General features: G+C 42.3%; 1 protein-coding gene across 1 annotated transcript in view; it reads left to right on the top strand.

Moving 5' to 3' along the window:
• The window catches only part of usp43a (ubiquitin specific peptidase 43a), a 102,269-nt gene that overhangs the window by 1,946 nt on the left and 73,654 nt on the right, over positions 1-26,669 (top strand). The window contains exon 2 of the mRNA XM_046410587.1: positions 8,507-8,665. Coding sequence (XP_046266543.1) covers positions 8,507-8,665 — 159 coding nt within the window. The remainder of the gene's footprint in view (positions 1-8,506; positions 8,666-26,669) is intronic.

Consider the following 26,669-nt stretch of genomic DNA (forward strand, 5'->3'; position numbering starts at 1 on the left):
AATGTACGCCTTTCATTTTATTCAAGCCAGATAATGAGGCTATATTCCTACTGGAACAAAGCATGCGTGGGCCCAAGACCCCGAGGGCCCAGCAACCCTCAAGTTAAAGCATGTGTCAATTAGTTGGTAATTATTTGATTAACTGCACAGTTGTCTGGGAATGTGCTGTGCCACAGCACAATAAAAAGAAAACCTCGGGGCCTTAAGGCGTTTTAAATCAAATCATCACAAACAAATTGATATGCAGCAAACCTGTGACCAGGTAGTTTCAGGACAGGAGTGCTGCTGGGTTTCTGGGTCTCTACCGAAAATATAATGAAGCTGCCCTCAGCTGTCTGCTGTGTGTGTTGAACTCAGTGAGTACTCCGAGAAGACTGAGAAGATACACATTGCAATGAGAGAGAGAGGAAGAGCAGGTCAACAGGAAATTTGTATGCAAGGCTGCTCCAGCAATGAATCAAGAGACTTCATGATCTTCAGGCTAGATTTACTTATACCCATTCCTACCATGGAATCTCCCCAGACATTAGACAAAGATTTTATTTGTCTCAGCACTGAGTTGTAATTGCTTTAGTGTAACCTGTGCCCTTTAGTGGAACCCGTGCCCTGCCTCATGCAGTGAGCCTAGCAGCACAGCGGGCATATGTCAAGAGGATTTTGTGGGCTTTGTGAGCAGAATTACCAGCTATCACATGCCATATTGACAAAACAAATGCTGGAATGAACATGTCAGGTGAGCCCTTGATTGAATGGGATTCGACGGTAAGTGAATAAAGGTGCACAGGTTGAGTTTCAGTGTTCCGGGAGGCGAACATTAGTCATGTGAACCAGTAATAATAGAAACACTCCACCAGTTAGGCTCACAGTTTCGACTTTTTATTATCATTTGTTGAGCTAGTGGCAGTTTTGTAGTTACTGATTACATGGCAGTGTCTCCACTTGACTCACCTTCCTCAACAATCCAGCACTTCAGGTGGTTTGTCTGCATTCCCCAGATGTCATGTGGAGTGCTGGGGGGAGTCAAGTATTCCTTTCTTATTTACACAGACCGTTAAATGCATGCAGTAGTTCTGCACTGATTACACTGCAAAGGATATTGAGTCAACAGGTGGTAACACTGTTACACACAGAAGGCTTCTTGCTCTTGCAGTCACTCAGGGTTGTTGTGAGCCAGAGCTGCAAGGCCCCCCCAGCCTTCCCTCTGGGCTTACTGGATGACAATCCTCCGGTCGTACACTTGCTGAGGAGTAACTGCTCAGTTGCATCAACAGCCTGCAGGGATGTTACAGGGGAAGCAGGGTACGCATCATGTGTACAAAAACACAAATGCACACAGTCATACAGACATGGGGAGACAGCGTTTAGCCTGGGAAAGGTTGATAGTTATGTCAGTGGCTTTGAATGGAACTCTCCTCACCCACAACCATGAGTTAGTAATAAATGAATAACACATGTACAAGACAGGGAGTGCAGTCTCGTCCAAAGCTGTTAAGGAAAGTTGGTGAGTAATACCGAAGAAGGACCTGATGTTGTTTTGATCTGAAAAATGCAATGAGTCACTGTGTTGTGGATCATTAATGCTCAGTACCTACGTGCGTGTAAGAGCAAATTTGAAACTCTTATCAAATGCAGCTTTTCTAACTTGAGCCTCTGTTTAAAATAATAAAAAGCCTGTCTTGGGGAGAAAAAAACAAGTAACACAAGGTCCCGAAGGGTTTGTGGGAAAGGATTACAGGCCTCAAATACAGAAATCTGAATGTATTTTCAGTAATATGACCTCTTTGGCTCTTGGTTGCAGTGTACCCCATGATGGGAGTCACTCCTCTTGATTTCAGGACTCAAATGTATGAAAAACATATAGTGTGGTTCCAGGTCAGATGTCTCCCTGATGTCATGTATTAACTTTGAGGTAATCTTTAGCAGTATGTTGTCTCTGACTTTACAGATAATCTAATTGGAAATCTTCATGCTGGCTGATATCAGTCACTGTTAAGGGCAGCAGCCAGAAGGAAATACTAACTATTATCCCTTGAACTTTTTGTCTGAATGTGCTGTCCTGTGCTTAAATAGAGGCATTCACGCTTTTTTTCTTATTTTGCTCAAGTACCTCTCATCACACACTATTTTCTTGCATTGACACAGTGATTTGTGTCTGACTGCTCATCCCTGGGTGAAGCAGGAGAGAGAGAGGATGTTTACTGTAGAAAGTGCATTCAGCCTGGAAAAGTAGGATGCCCCCCCCCCCCCTGCTGAGAAGCACCCTGTGGTGTGCACTCAGAGGGAGTCAGAAAGAGAAAGTGGGAGGGAGAGACACTTCTGGTAAACAAAACTATCGTCCCTTCCTGTGATTCTCATAAGACCCCCCCCAGTCTGTAATTGAAGCAAGGGACAGACAAATCTGACAACTTATTACCAAATCTCTTTAGACTCAAAGAGAGTAACTGGTGGGCAAAGAAGTGGAAAAAGAAACTTCTCATGCCGATAAGGCCTCTTGCAGTGCTTTTTCAAGCTTTTTTGTTGTTGTTGTTCTGGGATTGGTATTAGGAGTGAGTTATAGACATGAGCCTGTCTGCAGAAGTCATAATGTCTTAAAAGAAGATACCAGAATGGCTTCAGCTCGATTGTGCAAATCACCGGACTGGTTTAACAAGTGGTGTTTGTGGTTATATTTAATGCAAATTTATCTTTTTCTTTTCTGATATCTTATTCCTCAATGGAGAGAATAAATGATGAGAAAAAAGATGGTGCGAGTGGGAATTGTTGTTAGATTGGGACAAGTGAGGATGTGCTGGGTGTTCTGTGGACACTCATGGTGACACTGTTCCCTTCAGGTCCAGTCCCACACAAGGCAGGGCAGGAAGGACTCCTGCAACATAGCACTTATCTCAGTTGTTAAATTGCTCACCTGCACTCCCTCATTACATTCCTACACCATGAGTTTAGCTGATATGAATTGTGTAGACACTCTCATAGGTGACAGTGTTCAGCATAATGTTGCTGTATTTAAAGGTCAAAATTTCTGTTGATGTAACCGCTCTGCTGCACATGTGATGGCTGATGCGATGTGGAGGGACGAAGTGTCCTTTTATTGGCTGGTCTTAAAGTTGTCTGCATTAATTTAACTTGATGACAGAGTGAGCTCTTTCTTTTCTGCAGTATTACTCTCCTGACCTGAAGGATCTAACAACACAGTAACTACCGGTACATTTAAAAGTCGTAGAGAGGAGCATGGATTCATTTTTTTTTTTTTTTTTAACGCTCGACAGGAGCTGCGGCTCTGTGAGGCCAGTGAAGCTCAGCTGAGAAGATGAGGCCTGGTGTTTTAAGTGGTCTTGTTTGTTCCGGGAGCGCAGGCAGGGTGTGACAGTGAGGCAGCCCAGTGAGACTGATGGTTTGTTTGTCTTTTCTTGTCTCTGTACTCCGTCAAGGACCACTCATTCTCACTGTCATAGCGGAAGATGTATGCTGTGTTTGGAGAAAGACACACACGTCGAAGTGGGGAAATGCACCACCTGGACGCTGCTGAATTTTCACAGTGGAATGGACTCTCATGTCTGTTTGATTGTGGCCGTTTTTCTACAAGCAGTGACTTATTTATTTGTTTGGAGGTTTTACATAGTATAAAATCTATGTATTTTATATTTAACCACAGACGACACCTCATCTGTTTACTTAAAACAAGGGCTAGACCACTTATACCATATGCTGTCTGGAAGCAGCATGCATTCCCACAACTCAGTGATGCGCACTCCCTTATACCTACACTGCTGTGACAAAAGGCAATAAAGAAACACAAGTAGAGGTGTGTCTGTGTAAGCATGACAATATGAGACCATTTTCCACCAGGTTTATGGTATCTGCCATGATTTATGTACTGCGCCTGAACAAGACAGTGTAAGAAGCCATGGGAATAAATCAATCTTAACTATTCTATGGCGTGATAGTGCGATCACCAACTCATGGAAGACTGTCTGTGATGGCTTTCCCACTTTATCTCAGTGACGGGAGGCACATGAAAATGGCATATGAACTCTCCATACCGTGACAGTCACAGCTTCCTACACTCTCAGCTGTGCACACAGTAGCGTGTTTACAGCCTCAGCTGTGAGTATCAATTTCTCAGTTTCAGCAGAGCCCAGAGAGATCTTCCTCTTCTGGGCTGTAAACCATTCAGAGGCGATTATTTCTATCGCATTTCATCCCCTCTTATTTCTTAGTGATCGCCTGTAAATCCCACACTGGGGACATCTGCAGAAACGCAGGCTTTTTTTCAGTCTTGACTTGCTGTCACCATCATTGAAGGATTTTTCCAGGCTTCTCAGCATCACAGAGATAGTATGGGCCTGATTCCAAGATGTAGCCTTTAGATTTGTAATCAGAAATACCCCCCTGGTTCGCCATTGTTGTGGAGGTGAATCCAGTACGGCCCGCGATAATACAGGAAGCAGCAGGCTGAATTAGGTTAAGATTTGGAAGGATTGCAGGAGCAGGCAGGGAAGGCAGGGCACTTATCTGTGCATGTGTGTGTGCTTTTGTGTGGATACGATTTTTTTTTCATAAATCTAATTACATTCACATACAGTCACATTGTTGACAACTTGGTTTAAAGGTAAAAGTTAGGGTTAGCAAATAGTGGTTATGGTTACAAGTCTCCAAGGAATTAGTGTAAGTCAATGCAATGTCCCCTGAAGTGATGGAAACATGATTGCGTTTGTGTGTGTGTGTTTTCCTGAGTTAGCTGTGCTGACTGGAGCTCAGCTGGGACTGATTAGCCGGGGGATGGTTCTCACACGATAGAGAAGAAAGAAAAAGAGAGTTAATAGAAAGCGAGGAAGAAAGAAGACAGTGAGGTTGTGTGGTTGTATGTGTGAAACAGGAAGAGGACAGATGAAACACAGCGTGAGAGGCGAGAGAGTGGAATAAGTGGAGGCTGTAAGTGATGACTGCCCTGCGTCCTGTCCGTTCCGACAGCAGAGGTGAGCTGGCAACACTGGGCCCCTGAAAAATGAAACTGCAAATGGAGCAGCCAGTATTTGACAGATTCTATTCAGCCTCATTCGAGCCACACCTGTGGGGCGATATGGGTAGTGTGCGGTGAGAAAAAAAAGTGTGCGCCGTTCCTCTTGAGGTTGTGCCCTGTCATAATTTGTCAGTATCATTCTCGGTCTGTCACAGAGGAATCCATCCAGGCCTGTGTGGCAGGCCAGACAACCATGAGGTAAGGTGGTGTGAATGTGTTTTTAGGGAAAGAGAGGAGGGTCATTTGCTTGATGTATGTTTATAGTAAATTCTTGGCTTGCCAGCACTCTGATCCGTCATTGTTTACATGGATAGAGGATGGATGTGGGGAGGACATGAAGGGTAATGCTGTGAGGTGAAGCGAAGGTTGCAAGACAGGATACCAAAACAGAGGTGTGGACAGATGTGGACGTTGTCTAAGTGTAGCCCCTGCCTCTGCTGACCGCTGGGAGGTCATGACCCCCGAGTGTGACGGCCATCTTTCTTTTGTGCTCTCTGCAGCTTTGTTGCTTTCTTTGCTTGTGTAAAAGCTGTAAGCCTTTGATTCTTTTCTTTTCTCTTGTTCCTATTACTGAGACAGAAAGTCAGATAAAATTGTAGCTGCTGCACAGCAGTGAGTGGGAGAGGAAGAGGAAGAAGGGGGGAGAAGAAGAGGAGGAGGAGGATGAGAAAAGGAAGAGGAGGAAGACAAATGAGAACAACAGGAGGACCTATCAGCAGAACTATCTGGACTGAGTGGAGCTGCCTGGGCCCAATGAAGCTGCTTGCTCCATGAGTTAAACCTTGTATTCCCATGCGTGGGACTAGACTTTTGATTGGACCTGAAAAAGCAGGGTTCTGTTTTAATATGTCCTGAGAACAAACTCAATTAAAGCTCCCAAAGGTCTGTGTAACCACATCTTTCTAACATATTTGGCCTTGTGGTGGAGTGGAGCTCCACCTCAACAATTAGAGGTGGGGGTTCGGTATCAACAGTAATCTTTAATTTTCTCAGATTTTCAGAGAAAACAAGTAAATAGCCCAATGGTATGGAAAAATAGAGGCTCCATGGCTTTGTTCCACGTGCTCTGATTTAATGAAAAAAACTGTTGGATAAAATCGATAAATGAAACAAAGCTTGCATCAGGTTAGAGAGAATAAAGAGAAATGCTCCCTGAATCCACCGCATCGGGTCAGGACCAATTAGGTATGGGTTGAGAATCAGATCCTAGTCTAGACTGATCAATAGGCCTTTACAAAAAAGCACCCTCAAGTCAATCCTTACACCCACCTTTATCCTCCCCTTGACTGTCTCTCAAGTGTTTGCTCAACAAAAACTTCAGATACCACCAAAGCTATGCTCAGGTCGGCTTTGAACGCCGCTCGTGTTTGCAGAGAAACTCGGCATTTTGACTGGCCAGCAGTTCTCTTCTTTGTCTCTCCACGCCTTCTCACCATCATTTGCTTTTCTTTTTTTAACTTCCTTTCATTTTTCCCTTCACAAGAATTCAATTTAAAAGGACCTGATTCTTGGGAATACATCTGTGCCAACAAGCCTTTTTAAGTACATTTGAGGCTGACTGAAACACTTCTGACCGACTACACTGTATCAACAGCTATCACACACACACGCACACACACACTGGGGAGAGAAGAGTCCAGTGGAGAAGTCATCCTCTCATCTTAATGATATCATAACCTCTTGGTGTCGTCAGGTTACTCTGAGCAGACTCATCTTAACCTTGGAAACTGCCCTTCCCTCTCTTTGCATTATTGTTTTCGTTCCTCTTATTTTTTGGGTAGATTTGAGAAAAGGTGCTGCCTCCGTTCTCTCACTTTTCACCTTTGGGACATCCTCAACTCTGCCGTCCTTTTTTACAGGGAAACAGAAAACCACTCACAAAAGGCTGCTGAAACTCTGCCAGCATCCCTCCACTCCACTCCTCTCCTCCCTTTATTCCACTGCTCTCTCCATCTGTCCCTCATCCCTCCATCCCCTGTCAGTGCTTCCTCATGGTGATGAAGCTCATTAGCGGGCTGTCTCCGTCAGGTTGGGGGGTGGGGGGGGCTCCCTCCTGTGTTTATATTTAGATACTGGGATACTGCAGGTACAATGTGCTGATTTTTAATGAGGTGTGGAGCAGAGCCTGGAGCCTGTCAGTCACACACAGAGACGGAGAGCGACAGGGAGACGGAGAAGTAGCCACCCAGTGTCAGTGCAAGTTTTGTGTGTCATTTGCTTTATCTGACTCATAAATTCACAACTCTTTTCTCATAATTAGGTTTGACAGTCTGGCAGTTTTTTTTTTCCTTTAGTAACACCTGTCAGGTTTTCGATATCCTCTCTATGAGTCATCCTTTGGTGTGCGGTGTATGAATGTCAGAACAATTTCTTATAATATTATCGGTCACTACAAACGGAGTGCAGACATGTCTGATTTGTTTACTGATGCTGACAATGACAGTAAGATGAAAGTGTCCTGTTTTATTTATTTATTATTACACAACTGAAATTGTCTTTTGCAAACGGGGAATTTTCTAACCTCTCATATAAATGCCTTGTCATGGCCTGATAGTTTGTTTGACAACTGGCAGCTTGCAGTCAGTCGACAGCTTGTAATATCATTAAAAAGCTATGTGATTGTGGCTCTGTGGAATTATATCACTTGTTTGATGACATTGTGGTTCAAACACTTTGTTTTCTTTCACTTCTTTTGCTGAATGCACACTTGGTAAACAAGACATATTTAACTTGAATCAAGTCATTCAGCTTCACTAACCGGGAGAAACATAACACATAAAACTATGGTAATATGCAACTGTAAATTTTGTCAGTTAAGTCAGGTTGAAGAGACAAGCAGAATGAGTATGGCCAAGGCTGTGAACTGGTTAATTATATCTGAACAGAGCTATAGTAAGTTGATTCATCCAGTTATTTGTTTGTCATATATAACTGTAAATCAAATATTTTGGGGTTTTGGGGTGTAGGTCGGATACAACAAGACAAGTAAAGCTGTCCTCTTGGGGTGGGAGAAGTTATTTTAGCCATTTTTCCATTTTAAATACTAAATGAGGAATAAATTACCTGAGAAAATGACTTACTGTTAGTTGCAGCCATTTCTGAGAGTATAAAAAACATAGCTGAAATTCTTTTTTGGGATAGGCTGTCTTGCTGCATGCATCATTGGGACCCTCTGCTTCTTTACATTTTCTCCTGAACACATCATTAGAAGTGAATTGAGAATTGTGAATGATTTTATTATACACAGTCTGATATACAGTATGTGGTTAAAGGAGTACGTACTAAGTGGTGATCAGAGAAATCTCCCTGCTTAGTCCATCTCTCTACTATGTGCACCAAGCTGAACCAACTCTCACTTACAAATGATAAGTTCCTGTGTTACATGTTATCATCATGGTCTCACTTTGTCAGGAAGGATGTAAGTATTTAATGACTTATAAATGACCCTAAGTGACAGGTTAATTATGATGTTTCTCCTCTTTGTAGAGCACAGTGGCAAAGTACGCCTCTCAGTTTCGAGGAAACTCTCAGCATGATGCCCTCGAGTTCCTCCTCTGGCTTTTGGACAGAGTTCATGAAGATGCTAATTCCAGCCCCAACAACAACAGTAACAGCAGCAGCAGGAAGACCAAAGTCAGCGCCAAGGTGAGTCCACATTGTTAGTCAGCAGCCGCAGACTCTACAATAGGAAGCGGGTCTTTGTTACTGCTGCGATCATGATGTGGCTTATAATACGAAAAGTGATCAATGATTAAGCTCAAGTATTACTGAAAATGCAGGGACTGCTGGCTTGATTGCTGTTCCATGCATCCCTTCTTCTTTCCGTCCATCCCTTTGTGTCTCAAACACACACCAAAAGGACCAAGTGAATACATTATGTTATTTAATTAACTGTGACAGTTTTATCACATTATGCTTAATAAGTGGCATCATAAGCAGCAGGGCTACCAGTGTAATAGCCCACCTAAAAAGTCAACAGCAGTATCAAACCGTGTGAGGCTATTGGCTTCCAGATGGCCACTGTAACTCACTCTTAGTTAACGTGCTTTTCAGCTTAATTTCATCATGTTAAAAGGGCTTAATCCTTGCCTGCTACTAGACAATTTCTAAACAAAAGGAAGGATTTTGCTGTCTCCCTCACAAGTTTGTCAGACCAGACCCCCACCCCGCCCCACCCCCCAACACACACATACCCACACACACACCACCATGTTGGAGCCAAGTCAGTGTTGACAGTCGCTCCACAGACTCAGTTTGATGAATCCTCAAGCCATCCCAGTCACTTCAAACATGTTTGACTTTCTTTGTGAGATGTATAAAGATGACTTGTAAAATGAGCTTTAGCCAATAAGGATGAGAGAACAAACCTCGAGGAGTATGCTTGATTTTCTACTTACTTGAATCTTCTGTCTCCAGATTCAGTTTTGTGTCCATCTTTTCAAAGGCTGCAAAATACAGAAAGCTGATGCTCCTTGTCAGGCTGCTTCTGGCAAATTCACTCCACACTGAACCTATCACACTTCCCATCAAATTAGTATTTTGTAGAGAGCAGCTTTCCAATCTGATACAGCTTCAGGTGTAGAATCATCTTTACCGAGGCTATTCTTAAATCAGAGCATCACTTTCTGATGATGTGCTCAAGAATAATGCCGACCTTGTAAGGTGAAGTTCAATATGGCAGACCTCATCATTGGTCCATTCGCATGTGGAATGATTACAACGGCATGTTTAGTTCTAGTTAAAGAAATCACTTCCACACATCCACAAAAGAGGACAACCAGTAACCGCACCATTTCCAGTGGACCTGGTTCTGTGAAGTGCCTGCATTGCAGGGTTTTGAGTGCCCTTGTGGCTTTTCCACCTGCAGTTTAGATGAGCTTGAACTTCTGGAAGTCTTTTCCCGTGAGATATAAAAGGAGAAGCTGTTGAAGTGGCAGGTGGATGTCCCCCATCTCTCTCTCTCTCTCTGCATGTTTGTCTCTGTCTCTGGTGTTAGACGTTCACCTTGCAACCTTGCACTTGGAGAGGAGCCAGGACTGGAAGTGATGCTCTGAGGGGGAATGAAGGGCAGACACATTACGACTGAGTTGATGACTCTTTATCATGACTAGAATCGAACGCTAATGCTTGCCAAGCATTAGATTTCTTGGACTTTACAATTAATCTACGGCTGTTAAACTTACAATAACATGGTGGGTAATTGAATGTGTAATTACCACATTAAATATTGCATAAGAAGACCAGCTGTGATTCGCACCCTCTGTGATTATTTTCATCATCCAGTCGACATGAAGTTGTTTCTGGGCCTTGGTGCCAGCTGAAGACCTTCAGTCCTGTTAGTGAATGAATACTGTTATGCGCCTCACCGTCGCCGTGCTGCCACCCAGTGCCCAGCTCCCCCTCTCTGAGAGAAGTGCCAGTGGAGTCAACCTTTATGCCACATAAACAGCTTAGGGCTGTGGCTCTCATTAGGCTGCCAGTGAATCGCAGCATCATAAAGCCAGCTTTCCTCCACTGCAGCTATGAGGCGGAGAAGAAGAAAATTGTCGGCTTTTTCACACTAGGAGGGAACATGTCTGATTTTCTAAAATGAAATGGTCGACTGCCTTCCTGTAAATTGATTTCATTAATGTGGCACAGCGTGCGCATGCTCATACTGCTGATGTAATGTGAAAACCTTGCAGCTGGAGATTACATGTGGCTCTGTGGGGTTAGGAAATTTGTTGATGTCATTTGTGTACAAAGTGTTTTCAAAACAGCTGGGTATAAAACACACATTTTCTTACACAAACAGCATCTTAGTTATCTCACTGCTCTGTGTCTTCATCTTATCTCCTCCTTTGTGATTAGTTTATATTATCAAGCTTTGCTGCCAGAAAATATAACAAGGAACAAAAAGTTCCTGACTACCTGATAAGTGTTTTATGCCACATTTATACAGCAGATGTGCTTTTACACTTAGATGGGTGAGATGAATAACTGAATAAGTCCTGTCACAGTGCAGAAGGACAGACAGACAGACAAACAGACAGTAGGATGGACTGGTGGCTGAGTTGAGAAAGTAAGGAAGAGGGAGGCTGTGATTTAGATTGCTTTGTCCATCACTGGAGCCTGGGAAACAGGATTATCTAGGATGATACAGGGCATGCTGAGCTGACAGAAACTTTATGGTGTCAACACTGTCCCTGTCAGTTTCACAGACAGTGAGTGGATAGCACCTTGGCTCAGCTCTTCTCCTGTTGCACACCAGAACAGCTCTTTACACAGTGGTATCTACATTTTAACCCTTTCGACTTGTACATTACAGACCTTTTTGACATCCTTTTGATGTAGTGACATTTTTTTAATGACCTCATCAACTCCATCATGAATTATTCTCTGGAAATTTGTTGACGTTCTCAAGAAACAAGTGTGACGAGTTTTCTTGAAACAAATGTGTTTATACTTGGTTGATTCAAGCATTTACACTGATTGTCAGGAAAACAAAACACGTGCTGTTGTTTTCTGATCAGAATCAGAATCAGAATTCCTTTATTTATCCCTGAAGGTAAATTCTTGAAATTTGATGAAGACAGATGTGCATCTTTACCCCCTCAGGTTTTTTAGGGTTGTGAACTTAGTTGGACTTTTATGTACCGATTTAGAACGTGTCAGTGTTGGTGCTGCTGTACGTCATTCAAAGACATAAATGTTAGATGCTAAGGACACAAAAAGTTGTCCCATGTGAGTGTGAATGTAATGATGTTTCATTGATTTATTTGGATTTCCATTAGCTAGACCCAAATAGACAACTACTCTTTGAGGCCCCCTTCAAAGAGATCGAGATTAAGATTTACTAAACATTAGAAATAAAATAAGACACTAAAGTACAATCTGACACTAAATAAAGCCTTCAAATGGCCATAAAATGTAACTTCTCTGACACAGTAGTAAGCAAAACCAAATAAACGTCCAAAAGCTACGATTTACTGCAAGCCTTGTACCACCAAATATACTCTTGGAAAGAATCAGATTTGCGTATAATGTTGCTTGTTCTTGTGTTATGCAGCACACCTGCTGTGCGAGTAGTGTAACTAGTTCGACAGCTTCACCCAAGTAACGTTACATAAGACTGTGAACACACACGAAGGCAGTTCAGAAATGTTAATCCTTCCTTCAATGGGATCTCGCTAAACTTGTTTGGTTTCCTTTTTGCCTCACTGGCACCACATCAGCAGCATTCCTTAGGGCTAAGAGGAGACCTCAACGTTGTTGCAGCTTTGTTCACAATAATCACCATTCTTTTCTTTTTGTCAGTGATAGACAAGTTTGACAGAGGATATTGAAATAAATAAGAAAGCAGTGTTGTTTTGTTTAGTAAAGCACTGAAAAGATTAGATTACTGTCGTCTCCGTTGGCTCATATGTTGCCAAACTGGCAGCTTTTGTCTTCCAGCAAGTGTTAGAGTAGAGGGAACAATAGCGTCAAGTGAGAGAGGCATTTTCTTGACCCAGTGTTGCAGTGCTGAACATAAGCTGCCACTGGCTATGAGCCATGGCAGATTACATGATATTAAAGGTCAGAATCACACTCTGAACGGGTACATTGCATTCTCCCTTTGGCCTCAGCAGTTGTGAAAATATGTGGAAGACTGGCTAAACTATTCTGATCTGTCTGGCTCAAACCAATAAAATCAAACTTCATGTTAACAGAGAGGCATAAAATTCTCAGTATTCATTGCGTGAACACCTGGAGCACAGCTACATTTTTACCTCAGGCCCTCCATGAGTAGGATTTTGAGCAAGTGCATTTAAAAAGTCATTCATCTTACCCTATGGACAGTAGTGGGACACGAGGCTTGTTAATGTAACACCAGCGCCAAGGCATTATGCATGCATTATTCCATTTTAAATGTCGATAGTGGTCTGCCTCTTTGCCCCAGGAGACTTGACTGTGGAGGGAAGGAGAAAAAAAAATCCCCTGGCTGCTGCATAGACTTTGAAATCAGGTCAGTAGATGATGGGAAGTGAGCAAGCCCTCGTATTGACAGGGACAGAAAAAGTGAGCGTGATAACTCTCGTCGCGGGGGTGGGATGGAGATAAAATGCTGACAAATGAGATGAATAGGTTGACAGGTAGGGTGACAGGGAGAGGCTGATGGGTCCTTGATCTGGTGTCTGTTTCTGTGTCAGTCATCGGCACACTAATGCTCTGATATCACATCCATGCCCCTCTACCGCCACCCCACCCCTCCCTCCTCCAATAAAACCAGCACTTTACTGACCGTTGAGAGTTATCAGCGGATTGATTACGTGGATTTAATATTGTGACTGACTTGTGTCATCATAATGTTAGCATAGATACTTTGTTGTTAATTTTATGGTTAGTTTTGTGTTTATGGTATTCAGTGGATTAGTTCATGATTTTAGACAGTTGATAGGTAGCAGGCTAGCTTCAGCTCATAGTTTAACTTTGCGTGTTTTAGAGATTTGTTTGATTTAGCATCCGTTAGTTTTAGTATTCAATAGCTAGTGGCAAGATGGGTCAACGCTATTGCTTTCGCGGTTGCAAAAACACCGCCTGCCTTCCCCCCTAGTGTTTGTGTCACATCCAGGTGAAGCTGTTCTGCTCAGCTCCCTGCTTTCAACCTCACACAGGTTACATCAAAGCAGTTCAGCTCCTGCCACAGCCACCACCCTGCACGCAGCCAGCAGCCTGATACTGACTGCAAGTGACATTTCTGAGATGCCACAAATTCCTCCTGACAGAAAGGGAGTGCGCCATTTTTCAAATAGTGCTAAGGAGGGAAATGTTTGATGTTGGAAAAGAATGTTGTTGCTGTGATGGCTTCTGACTATTGTGAAGGCCTTCACGATTCTCACGGTCCTCTCTGCAGTTATTACATGACTTACATATTTAAGTAAGACCCACAATGTCTATTTTAGTAGTAATTCTAAGAGTTTCTATATTTTTATCACTGTGAAACAGTCTGGGCAGAGTGGATGGGGTCAGCTAATCCCCCTGTGCTATCCCACTCCAGTAATAGGATTTACACATTTGGAGGAGGAGGATTGGAGGGTGAGGGGGACTTCTGCTTTTTGAAAATATTTCTCAACATATATTTCGGCCTTCTCTTTCTTTCCACGGCTTCATTCATAATTCACTTAGCCTGTTCAAGTGTCTTTTTTTTAGCCTCTTTCCTGATGTAATGTCTCGATCTATCAGCCAGTGAGGGTTGAATGACTGAGTATGTCTTTTCTTCCCCTGTCACTCCCCCTCTGCTGCAACTCTGTCAGACTTCTGCAGAGATGGGGTTTGTGCTTCTTTGTGTATTGAGATGAAACAATGTTGTTGACTTTGCATTTTCCTTTGCCCTTTGAATGAAGATGCTCAGCTCTGACAGCTCTTTGGTATTCCTGTGTGTCATCTCTGAATTGATACTATCTACACACTGCCTATACTGTGGCACTTGTGAAAAAGCTCTGACTTACTTGAAAAGTTGGAGACTGAGACACCCTTGCCACTGCTTAATGTTGATTTAAGTCTCCAAGTTGCTCTCTGGCACATTGTCTCATCTCTTCAAAAAATTACCTGAAGCAAATTAAAAGAAAGACGAAGTTAAATGAAATAAAGTGCTGGATAGAGGAAAAAGAAACGCTCGTTGTTTTGTAAGTGCACATCCAGTCAAATACTCGCTATAGCATAGAGCAGCTTTGCAAAGTTTTTCTGTCATGCCCCACTTCAGAAACCGAAAAAGTTCACGACCCCACCCAACAATTTCAGGTATTAATTGTAGGGGAAGCAACTAATAAAAAATGATCCAAGAATTTTAGTGAAATAAAGGTCAGCACGAGAGCACCAGGAAGCTCCTTTTTATTTCCTCTGTGTCAATTTGTCAATATGTCTGTTTCAGTCATTTTCGTTCAACTTTGTTTCACTTCATATTTCGGGTTACTAACAAGTATTAGTAACTTTTCTAAAAAAGGTTTTGACCATTCACCTCATCGTCAACTCTTAAATAGGATAGAGTTGGGGCAAGTCGAAGCAGAACCGGAAATATCATCCTTTTTACTAAACGCATTTCTGTTTCATGTCAAAGCAGTCACAGATTTGGGTGTGTTGCAGGACATACTGGTTGCATGAGCAGAATGTGATGGCTGCATCCCTGAACTGCTGCAGCTCTCATGTGTGTGTCCACACAGACAGCCTTCCTGCTGCGGCACTGCTTCAGCCAGCCTTATTTCTCTCTGTGGCGTTTGTCTTCGAGCCTAAATAATGATGATGATGTGATTTGCCTTTACCCTCATTCAGAGAGAGAGGAAGAGAAAGCACACTGAAAAAATACTGCCCTTCACCTGATAATTTTTTGCATGCTTGTGGCATATTCTGCAGCTATGTAACAGCTATACTACTATAATACAATGAAACTGCAGTGAAGGGCCAGTGTGATGACAATATGGCCAACCACAGATCATTTTCAGGTGTGTTTTTGCTGAGAACTGCACACATGATAACTAAAAGACTAAAAGAATAAGAAAAGGCGAGAACCAATATCTCCAGATGAGGTGCTGCTGGAGCCGTGCTGCTCAGGCAAGCTGTGCGACTTCTCTAACCTGTTAACATGGGCACCAAAATGAAAAGTAAGAGGTTCTGTGTCACACTCGCTGCTCACACTGCCAGCTATTAAAGCCTCAAGCCCCTAGCCTCAAGCGGAATTGGGTGGCGGTTTGCAGAGGTCTAGTAAGCTCACTTCTTTCTAACTCCACACTCCAATTTTTTTTTTTAATTTTCAAACTTTAGACTCAGTCCTGCGACTGACTGGTGACTAGTCCAGGGTGAACCCGGCCTCTCACCTGTAGTCAGCTGGGATAGGCTCCAGCCCCCCTGCGACCCTGACAGATAAGCGGTATAGAAAATGAGTGAATAAATGAACTTAAGACCCAACTGAAGCTGGCACAAGTAACTTCACTTGAGATCATTTGTCAGATTTCATGCAAAAAACTTAAAACTATTTTTTTGCATCTGCATCTGTAGTACTCTGGGCCCTGCAAACAAGAATTCAGGTGTGGGAAAGAGTTGGACTGAAATCAATCGAGCCACGCTTTTTCGTCCAACATCAGTGCCTGACTTCACCATTGCTCTACTGCATGAATGGGCAAAAATTCATGCAGTAGAAGAGTGGAAGCTGTTATAACTGCAACTCCATATGAATTTCTATGTTTTTTGAATGTAGTGTCGTTAAAGTCCCCGTTGGTGTAATGGTCAGTTGTCCCAATATTTTTGTCTATATAATGTACCTGTTAGAGGAATCCCACCCTGCTTATCCACAAAACTAGTCTGATTCTTACTGTTCTGTAACCCTGGCTTTAAAACAACCACCACACAACTGAAACGGACATCTTTAGCAAGACTGGTGTTGATTGACTACTAAAAATCTCTATAGACGTGTTTGGCCTGTTTGACCTGTAGTAGAATTCACAGATCCCATGAATGACATTTCTGTTCAGAGAATTAAGTAACACAGAGGAAAGCAGTAACCCCAGTTTGTGAGTAGAGAAGTCTGAAACAGAGAGCTCCTATCCAGCGGTGGAGCAGCCCTGTGGAGGAGCGCTGTGACTGAAATGCCATTCTGTGGGAGGTTATGAAAAATTAAACATGTCCTCTCAGGGGGCTAAACAGTTTCACACAGAGGAGATCCATAAGTGGCAGCAACATTAGCCGGCGATTGATTCATGCTCAGGAGATGGCAGCCTGTACATCTGACTGACTACTTCCTGTCCTCTACACCTCCTTCACACCCTCCCAGTGTCGTTCTATATGCACATGTGCGTGTTCATGTGTGACAGTGGATGGAAGACGTGCTTTTAAAACTCCCTCTTGCATGTTTGACACGAGTAGATGGGGTGCCCTTCTTTCTTGTTCTTTACTTTTTCTTCACTTGCCATCTTCTTTTAGATCAGGATCCAGTCGGTACACACACACACACACACACACACACACACACATGCAGCTGAGTACAGTAGCTCAAGGTAGGCATCAGAGATGCAGCCACCAACGTGCAGGTGCAGGACATTCACTGTAAAAGGATTTTAATGGATCCTACTACGTGAATGAAATATTCAGAGCATTTCTTGGGAAACATTTAATTAAATACATTAATGTTTCAAAGGATGTCCTTCTTTAAATAGTTCAAGAACATCTGAAAGATAAACTTCTGTCTGTACCAAGTGAAAGCGAGGGAATGAAAGTCAGATTGGGAGAAAGCGTGGAGGGGAGTTTTTAGAGAGGTTCCTTTAACGAAGATTAGGGTGAATTGAGGACTATGGGAAGTCAATGGAAGTTAGACTATAAATGCTGCAGAGTTTAGCTCCTACGTTCTGAGCATGAAAGAAAAGCCTTTCTGAAAGAGCTCTGCACAAATGTTGAATTTAATGACTTTCATATTCCATAATTTGATATTCTTTTTTATTAGGCCCACCTTTAAAGAGATGAAAGTAAATTCTAGGTCTCCAGTGGATTAAAAGGTGCGTTTGGGGGTCCTGGGAATAAAGAAAATCACTCTCACTGTTTCATACAAACACACAGGCTCATATATTAAATTAACCTGAATATGTGTGCTAATACTGTGGCCTTGATTGGAGCAAGCTAGTGTCATCTTTTGGTAATTTCTACTTTGAAACATGAGGGTAGCATGTAAACTGTAAAGGATAAGGCTTAATATTCAATATTTTGGTTATTAACTACCAATCTCACAAAATTACTAAACCAATGTTGCATTAGTTTGAGTCTCTGTATGTTTCTGACTTCCCAATCTTGTTTGTGCCTGATCCACTGACATATATAAAGATGGGTGATGTGTCTCCACTTCCTGTGACTCTGCAAAAAAATACTGCATCTCTGAGTGCTGCAATCTTGGACTGATGATGTTTTGGAGCCAGAGTCTGCACAGTAGGGATCAGCCAGTGGAGCTGCTCTATCAAGTTTACACTCACATGCCCAACCACTTAATCAGGAGTAGCCCTCAGCTGTCAATCATGACATCACATCCCCTTTTTACAGTGTCAGGTCACTAATTGTCCAGACTTATCTGAATAATGAACACTTGAACACACAGCAGAGAAAAACTACCTAAAATGTGAACATGTAGGGTGGATGTCTGGTGAGGGTTGTGATGAGAGAGACCTACTGAAGATTGGATGTAAGATACCTGTTGGCTATTCCTCCCTCACATTGTCACCGTGGAATAAAAAAAATAATAACCAATTTGACTCAAATCCAAAGAGGAATTTTGTTAATGTTTTTCATACTCATTATGGTCTGTAGATAGATAGATAGATAGATAGATAGATAGATAGATACTTTATTAATTCCGAGGGAAATTCAAGTCTGTCTGGTGTGATCAGCATTGAGAACTGGTCCTGCTGGTGCAAAATGAAAGGAGATGTGAATCTGCTCTCTCTTTTTTGTTTTTTGGGGTTTTTTTTTCCAAGTAAACAGAGTCTATCCTGCAGGTTCATTGTTCAGTCTAACTTCCACCACACCCTTTACAAGTTTTTGTTCCTTATATGGTCGTATCTTCCTTGCGCCCGCAGGCCTGTGGGACATGACTGGTATCTGTGATGCAGTCTGACCAGTTCCTGTCACCTTCTCTCCATTGTTCATTGTTGTCCTCAGTGACCTTACTTCAAAAAAACATATTTATATATCACTCAAGTGATTTAGTTTCGTATTTGCTCATATAATGCAGTGAACAGAGATGATAAAAGACATGTGAAAAGGGCTGGTAAGAGAACCAGACAGACTTTTGTTTTGTTTGTGACTGATTTGAGTGTTAGATTAATCAGCTTGTTATTTGCAATGTGACATTTGAGATTGCGGTCGACTCTGCGTAGGTGTATGTGTGTTTCCCATTATTTTTAGCAAGGCTTAAGTGTTAATATGCCAGTGTGGCAGATTTTGCAGTAGAAGATAAAGAGTTTAAGAAAAACAGACACAGCAGGCATTAAGGCTTGAAGAGTGGTTGTGTGAAACAGAGAGAGTGGGAAATAAAAGATCACCTTTTCATTCATGGTTAATTTCTGCTGTGTTTTTGTTACTACATTTATCTTAAATTGTGAGTGCCTTTGTCACATCTCACAAGGAGTTTAGAAGAGTTTTTAACAGCTTCTGTCCTTTGGTCAGATGTCTCTCCCTGTCTTATTCAGAATGCCAAGTACAGAGTCAAAAATACATTCTTTTTGTTTTTTCTTTTTGTGTTAGCACCACAGACTCTGGTAGTGGCCATATCAAAGCTCAGCTCCTATCAAAATAAGTGCACACAATCTCATAAAACCCACCTGCTTTAGAGGCTAATGAATTCTCTCCCTTTCATCTTGATTAGTCATGTAAATCCATTTATTTCTCCAAGTCAATATTTGTTTGGGAACTCACACATTCAGTCTGTAGATGAGAGAGAGAGAGAGATATGACTGTGGCCTCTGCTGCCAATCCAGATTTGGCTGTCAGAGCTCTGCCAGAGGCTCTTCTCTGAGGCTGTTTAGTTTCTGCTCTGCCTTTGTTTTGGCCCGACTGGCATCTCCATAGTAACAGCCAAAGCATGGCGGGTCTGGCCGCACTCGGCACTGCATGAAATGGAGTGACTACATGCAGTGGCCTTCAGATAGGTTTAGGCCTGAGATCAGTGTAAAGTACAGTGAAGCTATTTGCTTTCAGTCTTCGCAATTAGCACAGCAAATAAATATCAGGGAGGGCAATCAAAGCACAGACGAGTCAGAGTTAATGCGCCAAGCAGAGCTTTTGGAGAGGGGAAATGATGGCTGATGGAGTGCAGTGCGGGGAAGCAGAGGATGAGAAGCAAAAGGGGAGGGGGTTAAAATGTCTGTGGTTTCCACTGTTATCTCCCGGGCTGCCTTGTTACCATAAGCCAGCTTTGAAAAGGCTGTATTAACAGCAGCCGTCCGGAGCTGAAAGAATAGAGGTGAGTCAGCCTAGTTACTGCACGGACAGCGATTCTTTCAGTCCTCCCCTCCTCTCGACCGCTATGTTGTCCCTCTGAGTCAGTCTCCATGTCGCTCTGACAATGTCTCATCTTCTCGTTCCCTCTCTCTCCTCTCCCACTCTCTCCTTTACTGTAAGGTCTGAGCTAAAACATAGAGAGGCAAAGTGCTGCCACTGTTTTTACCAGCTACTGGAGTTGTCTTGTAAATTAGCAGGCCATCGACATAAAAGTAATTAATTAAGCACAAATGTCAAATCTTTGCTTCTTCCAGCTTCTCAAATCTAAGAATTTTTGCTTTTCTTTCTTACATGATTGTAAAATATGTGATAATCTGACAGAAATTGTGAAATTGTTAATTGCAGCCATAGCTATGTAATCAAAATGATGAAGCTTTTAGTTTTCTTTACATTGCTTAACATGGGACCTTTCATACTCAGCATGTCAAGATCAACTCTGTCAGGCTTGTCTCAGATTTCGTCATGCTAAGCTGAACCTGTGCATTGTTTAAGTCAAAATAAAGTTGCTTTATTTACTATTTTTAAAGTTTTAGGTTTGTAATATTTAAGACTACAAATCACACTAATCATATCAGTGCCTGAGGGTGATTTTTGCCCACCCTGGAGCTGAGCCTGATGAGATGAGTCAAAATGTGTTAAAATGGCCACTGTATGGAGTATAAACCCTTTAACTGAAAAATAACCTTTTCGCTGGTGCCACTGTCAGTCCAGACTTTATTTTTTTGCCCCATCAGTATTATAGAGAATGATAACTGTATGAGATATAGTATTTTTCTTAACATCCTCCTGTCACACTGTGGCCTTTAAATTCTCTTCTTATCTGTACTTCCTTCTCTAGTCTTCAGGTTTATCTATCCTTTGTGTTTCTTCTGTCTCTCTCTTCCACCATCTTGTCTGTTTGACCTCATTCATCCTCTGCTATGCTGCTATCCTCACACTGTTCCTTTGACAAAAGACTAAAGATTTTTGTCACAGCTTGAGTGACTTTTTGGAGCTGTTTAATCAAAAGGTGAGCTGAAATTAACAAATTTCCACTCCTCAGATGGTGCTGACAAACTCTCAGGTGTATGACGCACACATGCTCACTTTTAAAACCTGGCCTGTGCTGATATGACTGCTGTTCAAATGCTGTGGTGGCAGGCTTTCTCTAAAAGACGAGAGTGGATCTGGCTGTCTGCTGAAGCAGCCAACAGCTATGTCAACATTGGCTCGCCTAATTCGCACACTCAGTGGGAGACGTCATCTCCTCCTGCAGGAGACCTAAAATATCAAGCTGATACCAGCCGCTTAAAGTGTGGACTCCTTCGGCACATAACGCACTTAATAGACACACACACAAAAGGACAAACAAACCCTAACTAGCCACAACCCCACAACACAAACAGCATTCATTCAAGGATCAACTGGAGGTGAGCAGAAAACAGACATTTTGTAACAATCCTGTTGATTAATTATGCAATTACGTACAATGTGTCTGTGAGTGTTTGCGGCTGTTTAATTCAAATCAACATTTGATATTGATGCTGTTGGGAGACCTTGTGATATCATAGCTTCAGCTGAATTTAACCGAGTGCCCTACAAAGTACAAACACATCGCAAAGATGGCCGTGACTGGTGGGATAATTCAGTTAGTTTTTACACAAAACTTTATTTATTTGTTTGTTTTTAGTACTGGTGTTTGTGCTCAGAGATACACACAGCAGTTGAGGCAGACACAGATGTGAATATTTTATTACAGTGTTGGTGTGTTGGACTTGGACCAGGTCAAACTGCTATATTCCAAATACATTTTCTGCCTTTTCCATACTTCTGTAGTCTTTCAATATTTATAACAAGGAGGAGTGATAACAGTGTTTACCAAAGTCTGACTGTGTACTTTCTGGTATGGAAAAGTCGATGGTGCGTGCAGTGCTGCTGGAATGTGTGTTTAATTTGAGAAGCTGCCAAATTCACATTGTCTTTATCCATAACCAAAACCTCTGCTATTCATTTATCATTAGTTGTTTTATAGGTTGATCTTATAATTTTTGTAAGTGCATTGATTTTCAGATACCAGTTCTAATTATCAGATTATAATGCACTAAATGCAACAAGGAGAGTTTGGGTCATCATTTACTGTAGTGTTCAGCTTCTCCATGCAGCTGAAACTGTTAAAACCAATGAACATTCAACTTTACACTTTAATCTCAAAACTCATCGCTAAATGCTTGAAAGGTGCCTTCGGGTGTTGTCAACCAAGTTGGTTTGGAACAGATAGACAGACAGACCAGTGTTCCTCTTGAAATTAATTTCTCTAGACCTTCATCATGTGAGACAGGGTTATGGCTGTCTGTGAAATCATGTCTGGTAGCTCTGGCTGAATTTGGCGCTTCAGGATCAACAATGCATTTGCCTCACTGTGCTGAGAGTTGGGAGAAGATCCATGGCAGTGGCTCAATATTCATTCCCACCCATCCGTGTTTCTGTCTTGCTCTGCTGCTGTCGCATTTTGTTTTGTTTCGGGTCCACAAGCTAAAGAACATTTAATCATCTTTTTTTAAAAAAAAAAAAAAAAAAAAAAAAATTCATTGCTATGACTGTGTTTGTGTGCATGAAAGAAAAAGTGAATGGGACATGGAGCAGCAGTTACATTGATACATGTGTGTTGATATATGAAAATGTGAGCATTTGCATGTCTGTGTGAATGTTTGTGTATGTGCGTGTAGGCATGACTCAGAGCAGTTGCTAACAGCTGATGTGAACGTGTGTAGCCCCTTGAGCCAGCCAGCTGATTAGAAATGTGGTTTGAGACGATAACTGAATTAGCGTCTCCTCTCAGTCAGACAGCATTTATGTATAGATTATTTTTAGTCTCAGTTAGAGATGTGTTTGTCTCTCCAACTGCAGCTTAGGTCAGTTCGTTCACTGACTCACTGGCATACTAAAAATTAGACATGTTGATGGTCATTTTGCAGGCTTCGGGTCAGCCAAAGATGCCAGCTGACATTGATATATGAAGTGTGCGAGTGTTAAGTGTTCAGCAAGACAGCAAGAGTGACAACACTTTGTAGCTGCTAATGTTAGCATACTGACAGGACTGAAAACATAAAGAAATGAAAGCCTGCTGTCCAATTAAAAGGTGATTGTCAAAAGTTTGTAGCTTCCTTCATCACAGAGTTCAGAGGCTTGGATTAATGGTCACTACAATACATTCCAGAAGTGATCATTCCAGTAACATGATTCAGCTCTCTAATGTTCGTCTATTCTGTTCTAATCATATGAGCCAAAATGACATCATCTTAAGGCTAAATACACTCAGGGTCAACCTTATAAGGGAGCCTTATATAACCTTGTAAGGGAGCAGGGGAGTTCAGTTTTATCAGACTTGATCTATACAGATGTTCATACTGTTGCACAGTCTTTGCAAACAGAGGAGTCATATTTTGCCTGTTACCTTAGTGAAGTAACCCCATAACCAGACTTCTGCCTGCAGTTTTGCTGTCACAGACTGTTTAGACTTACATGTCACTGGTCAGTGTTCATACATTATCTGCTTTGGCTCTGTAAGAACAAGAATTTCCCTCCAGGGATAAATAAAGGAATTCTGATTCTGATTCTGATTCTGAAAATCACACCCTGTTTTTGGCTCTTGGTGCTGGTCAGTTTTGGTGAAAGGAAGGACTAACATGACTCTTGTACTGGTCACAGTCTCAGTGGCTAGCCTGGTGGCTGGCCTGGTGTTGATTGGTTAGACAAGCATGAGCCATGCCAGAGTGGTTCTACAGAGGATTCTTGCAAACCAACACACACCTCCTTGTTAAGTTTGATTGAGAAAAGGCAGTTTTAGCCACGTTTTTGCAAAAGTTTAAGGATGAGCAGCAGTGAGCATATGGTGACAGTGGACAGGGGAATTATCCTGTGGGTTTGAAAGCTTCACAATCACAAACATCATGAAAATTGGTCACTGTGTGAATTCTTTGTAACCCTTGTCAGTTCAAGCCATTTCACAGCACAATATTTCCCGGCACTTCAACAAAGGCGAAGCTTCAAACATTTTAGAGGTACCTCTCAAGCCTTCAGTAGTTGTTTTGTCTCATCTAAATTACAATAAGAACATTTTTTTTCCTGATTGTGACTAATAATTATGATCACAGTGATTTATTTTGGAGCAGAAATAAAAGAGTGTGTCAGCGATATGGTTGGAATCTGCAGCCTTTTGGTTATTAGTCAGTCTCTCTACCTCCAGGCCAGCCTGCCTCTCCTGCTTTTTTGTTCTCATGTTTTGCGGCTATAACAGCTCGTCCATCCACACACCAGCACCCACTCTCTCCCAGTGTGATAGTGATTTCAGATTCTTTTGCTTGCTTTAAAACTACAACCCCCCACCTACACACACACACGCGCGGACAAACATATACACACACCCACAAATATACAATCGCACACAGCAAGCCAAACTCCCACTCACTCTCCAGCAAGCTGTACAGGAGCGCCTCAGTAAGGTCTTGCATGAATGCGTGCCATGGGGAATCAGCAGCACTTTGATAACAACATATGTTTTCATGTTGGGAGTGGAGTGTAAAGATCTCTGGAGGGAAACTGTGTCTCTGCCAGAGGCATGGAGCCAAAGAGATTTACAGTGGCTGCACTGGAGAAACGTTTCACTGATCACACAGCACTGAGTCCCAAACTGAGGTGAGGGCTCTGAGGAGAGATGTCTGAGGATCTCAGGTCGCAGTGAAAACAAGTCCCTGTCATCATGTCAACCAAATGTCCAGCACTGGAAGGTAAATGACATACAACACAAAAAATTTATATTGGGTGCCAGTAAGCAGCAATGGGATTTTTTGACCTCTTGGATGAATATTTTTTGCAGTTGCAGCATGCCTTTACAAAGGCATTATAAATCTGTCTCACACTGGGATGTAGGGGAGCCCTGTTGGGCTCTGATTTGCTTGAAGCTTGTATTGCTTACACTGTTTGAGAGAGTCTTGGTGGCTTTACAGCATCCTGCATGTTTCATGTCCTGCAGTGGTGCAGCAGGTAGAGGCAGGCAGGGAGGATGGGAAGACAGCAGCATAGGAAAGTTGTACAGTAGGAGGGGAAATGCAGCTATGCAGGATCCCAAGACAGTCAGAGAAGCAATCTGTTCTTGTCTCGGGCTTTGCCGTGTGCATATAGTGTTGTCCACACACATGCACACACACACACACACGCACATCACACATATCATAAATTATAGTAAACTGTGAAAGACTAGCAAGCTGTCTTGTTGTTGGCTGTGACATCACCGATACAGTCAGCACCATGAATATCTCTAATTTGACAATGTGGCTGTCGTTGACTGCCCTCCAAGTTTATGTGTGTGCGCACACAGGCCCTGGTGAGACTTTGTTTGACTGAGCGCAGAAAGCGCGGCGGTCTCATTGAGACAAAACACCCACGGATTTGCTGCTCTTGTGATGTGATGATGCCGAGCTCTGCTGATGGTGGGGATACGTACCCATTTGACCTCTCAGAGCAGGAATAAACGGAAAGGGAGAACATATTCTTTTCAAAGTGACCTTCACTGTTTTTACACCTCAGAAACACCCAGAATAGTTGCTCAGTACACTGGAAAAAGCTTCACTGCCAAACCTGAAATGTTGCTCATTTTAGGGTGTAATAATAGAAACAGGCTCAGTGTAAGTTACTATGAATGCTCACCACAAAAAATTCAGTTCTTAGTCTCAAAGGCATGTGAGTCCTCTGGGATTTGGCTCATAGGCTATAGCAAATTTCAGTCTTTGTGCCTGTGAACCACCAACATCTGGCTCTTCACACAAAAAATAAATAAAACTTGTAAACTTAATTTTAAAAGGCAAAAGAAAGAACATTTAATTCAAGTCCTTGATTATTTCCTTCAGTCTTTTCCTCATTTTCTTGCTGTATTTGGGACTTTTCACAACCTCCATGTACCCGTTCATTGTCCTTCTACCTTTCTCTGAAAGCATCTGATCTATAATTAAGACTACAGTGTTTAATTCAGAGAACAAGGCAAATACAGCTATTCATGCTGAAGCAGGCATAGTTCTGAAACCAGGACCATTATGTAATTCTTAGAAATCAATTACACTGCCAGGGGCGTGTGGTGCTGTCGGTAATTTTGTCCCCAAGCAACAGGAGGCAGTTGAATATGGCCTAGATCTGTTGGCATTCGTTTTTTTGAATTGCACCCAGTGTGACAATTGAACAGCTTAGTGCTTCTGAATATTAGTATTCACTTGTTTTGCTGCGGCCGGCCTCCGCTTCTATTTTTGGCAGACGATAGCTGGAACAACGGTGTGGTGGTATTCATTATTCCCTGGGTGCTAAATAAAGAGGCACGGTGCACTCAGTGCTCTTTCCGTCTCTCCCTGTGTTTTCACTGTCTGTATCCCCAGTATAGGCCTGCACAGAATGTATACAGCGACTGGCTTTGTCAGACATACACACAGTGCAGTTTCTGGGTTTTTTTTTTCTCTCTCTCTCATTCTTGCTCAGTTGAGTCCTCTTTTCTCAGGTCTGGCTAAGAGTTTGCTGACCTGCTTATGGTGCAATGTGCCTTTTCATGCATGCAAAAAAGCCCTGATTTTATTTTATTATGCAAAGAGAATGAAATATCAAAGCCAAAGTCTTCGTGTCCGGCTCATATTCC

The sequence above is a fragment of the Scatophagus argus genome, chromosome 2 (genome assembly GCF_020382885.2).
Source record: "Scatophagus argus isolate fScaArg1 chromosome 2, fScaArg1.pri, whole genome shotgun sequence".
NCBI lineage: Eukaryota > Metazoa > Chordata > Actinopteri > Scatophagidae > Scatophagus > Scatophagus argus.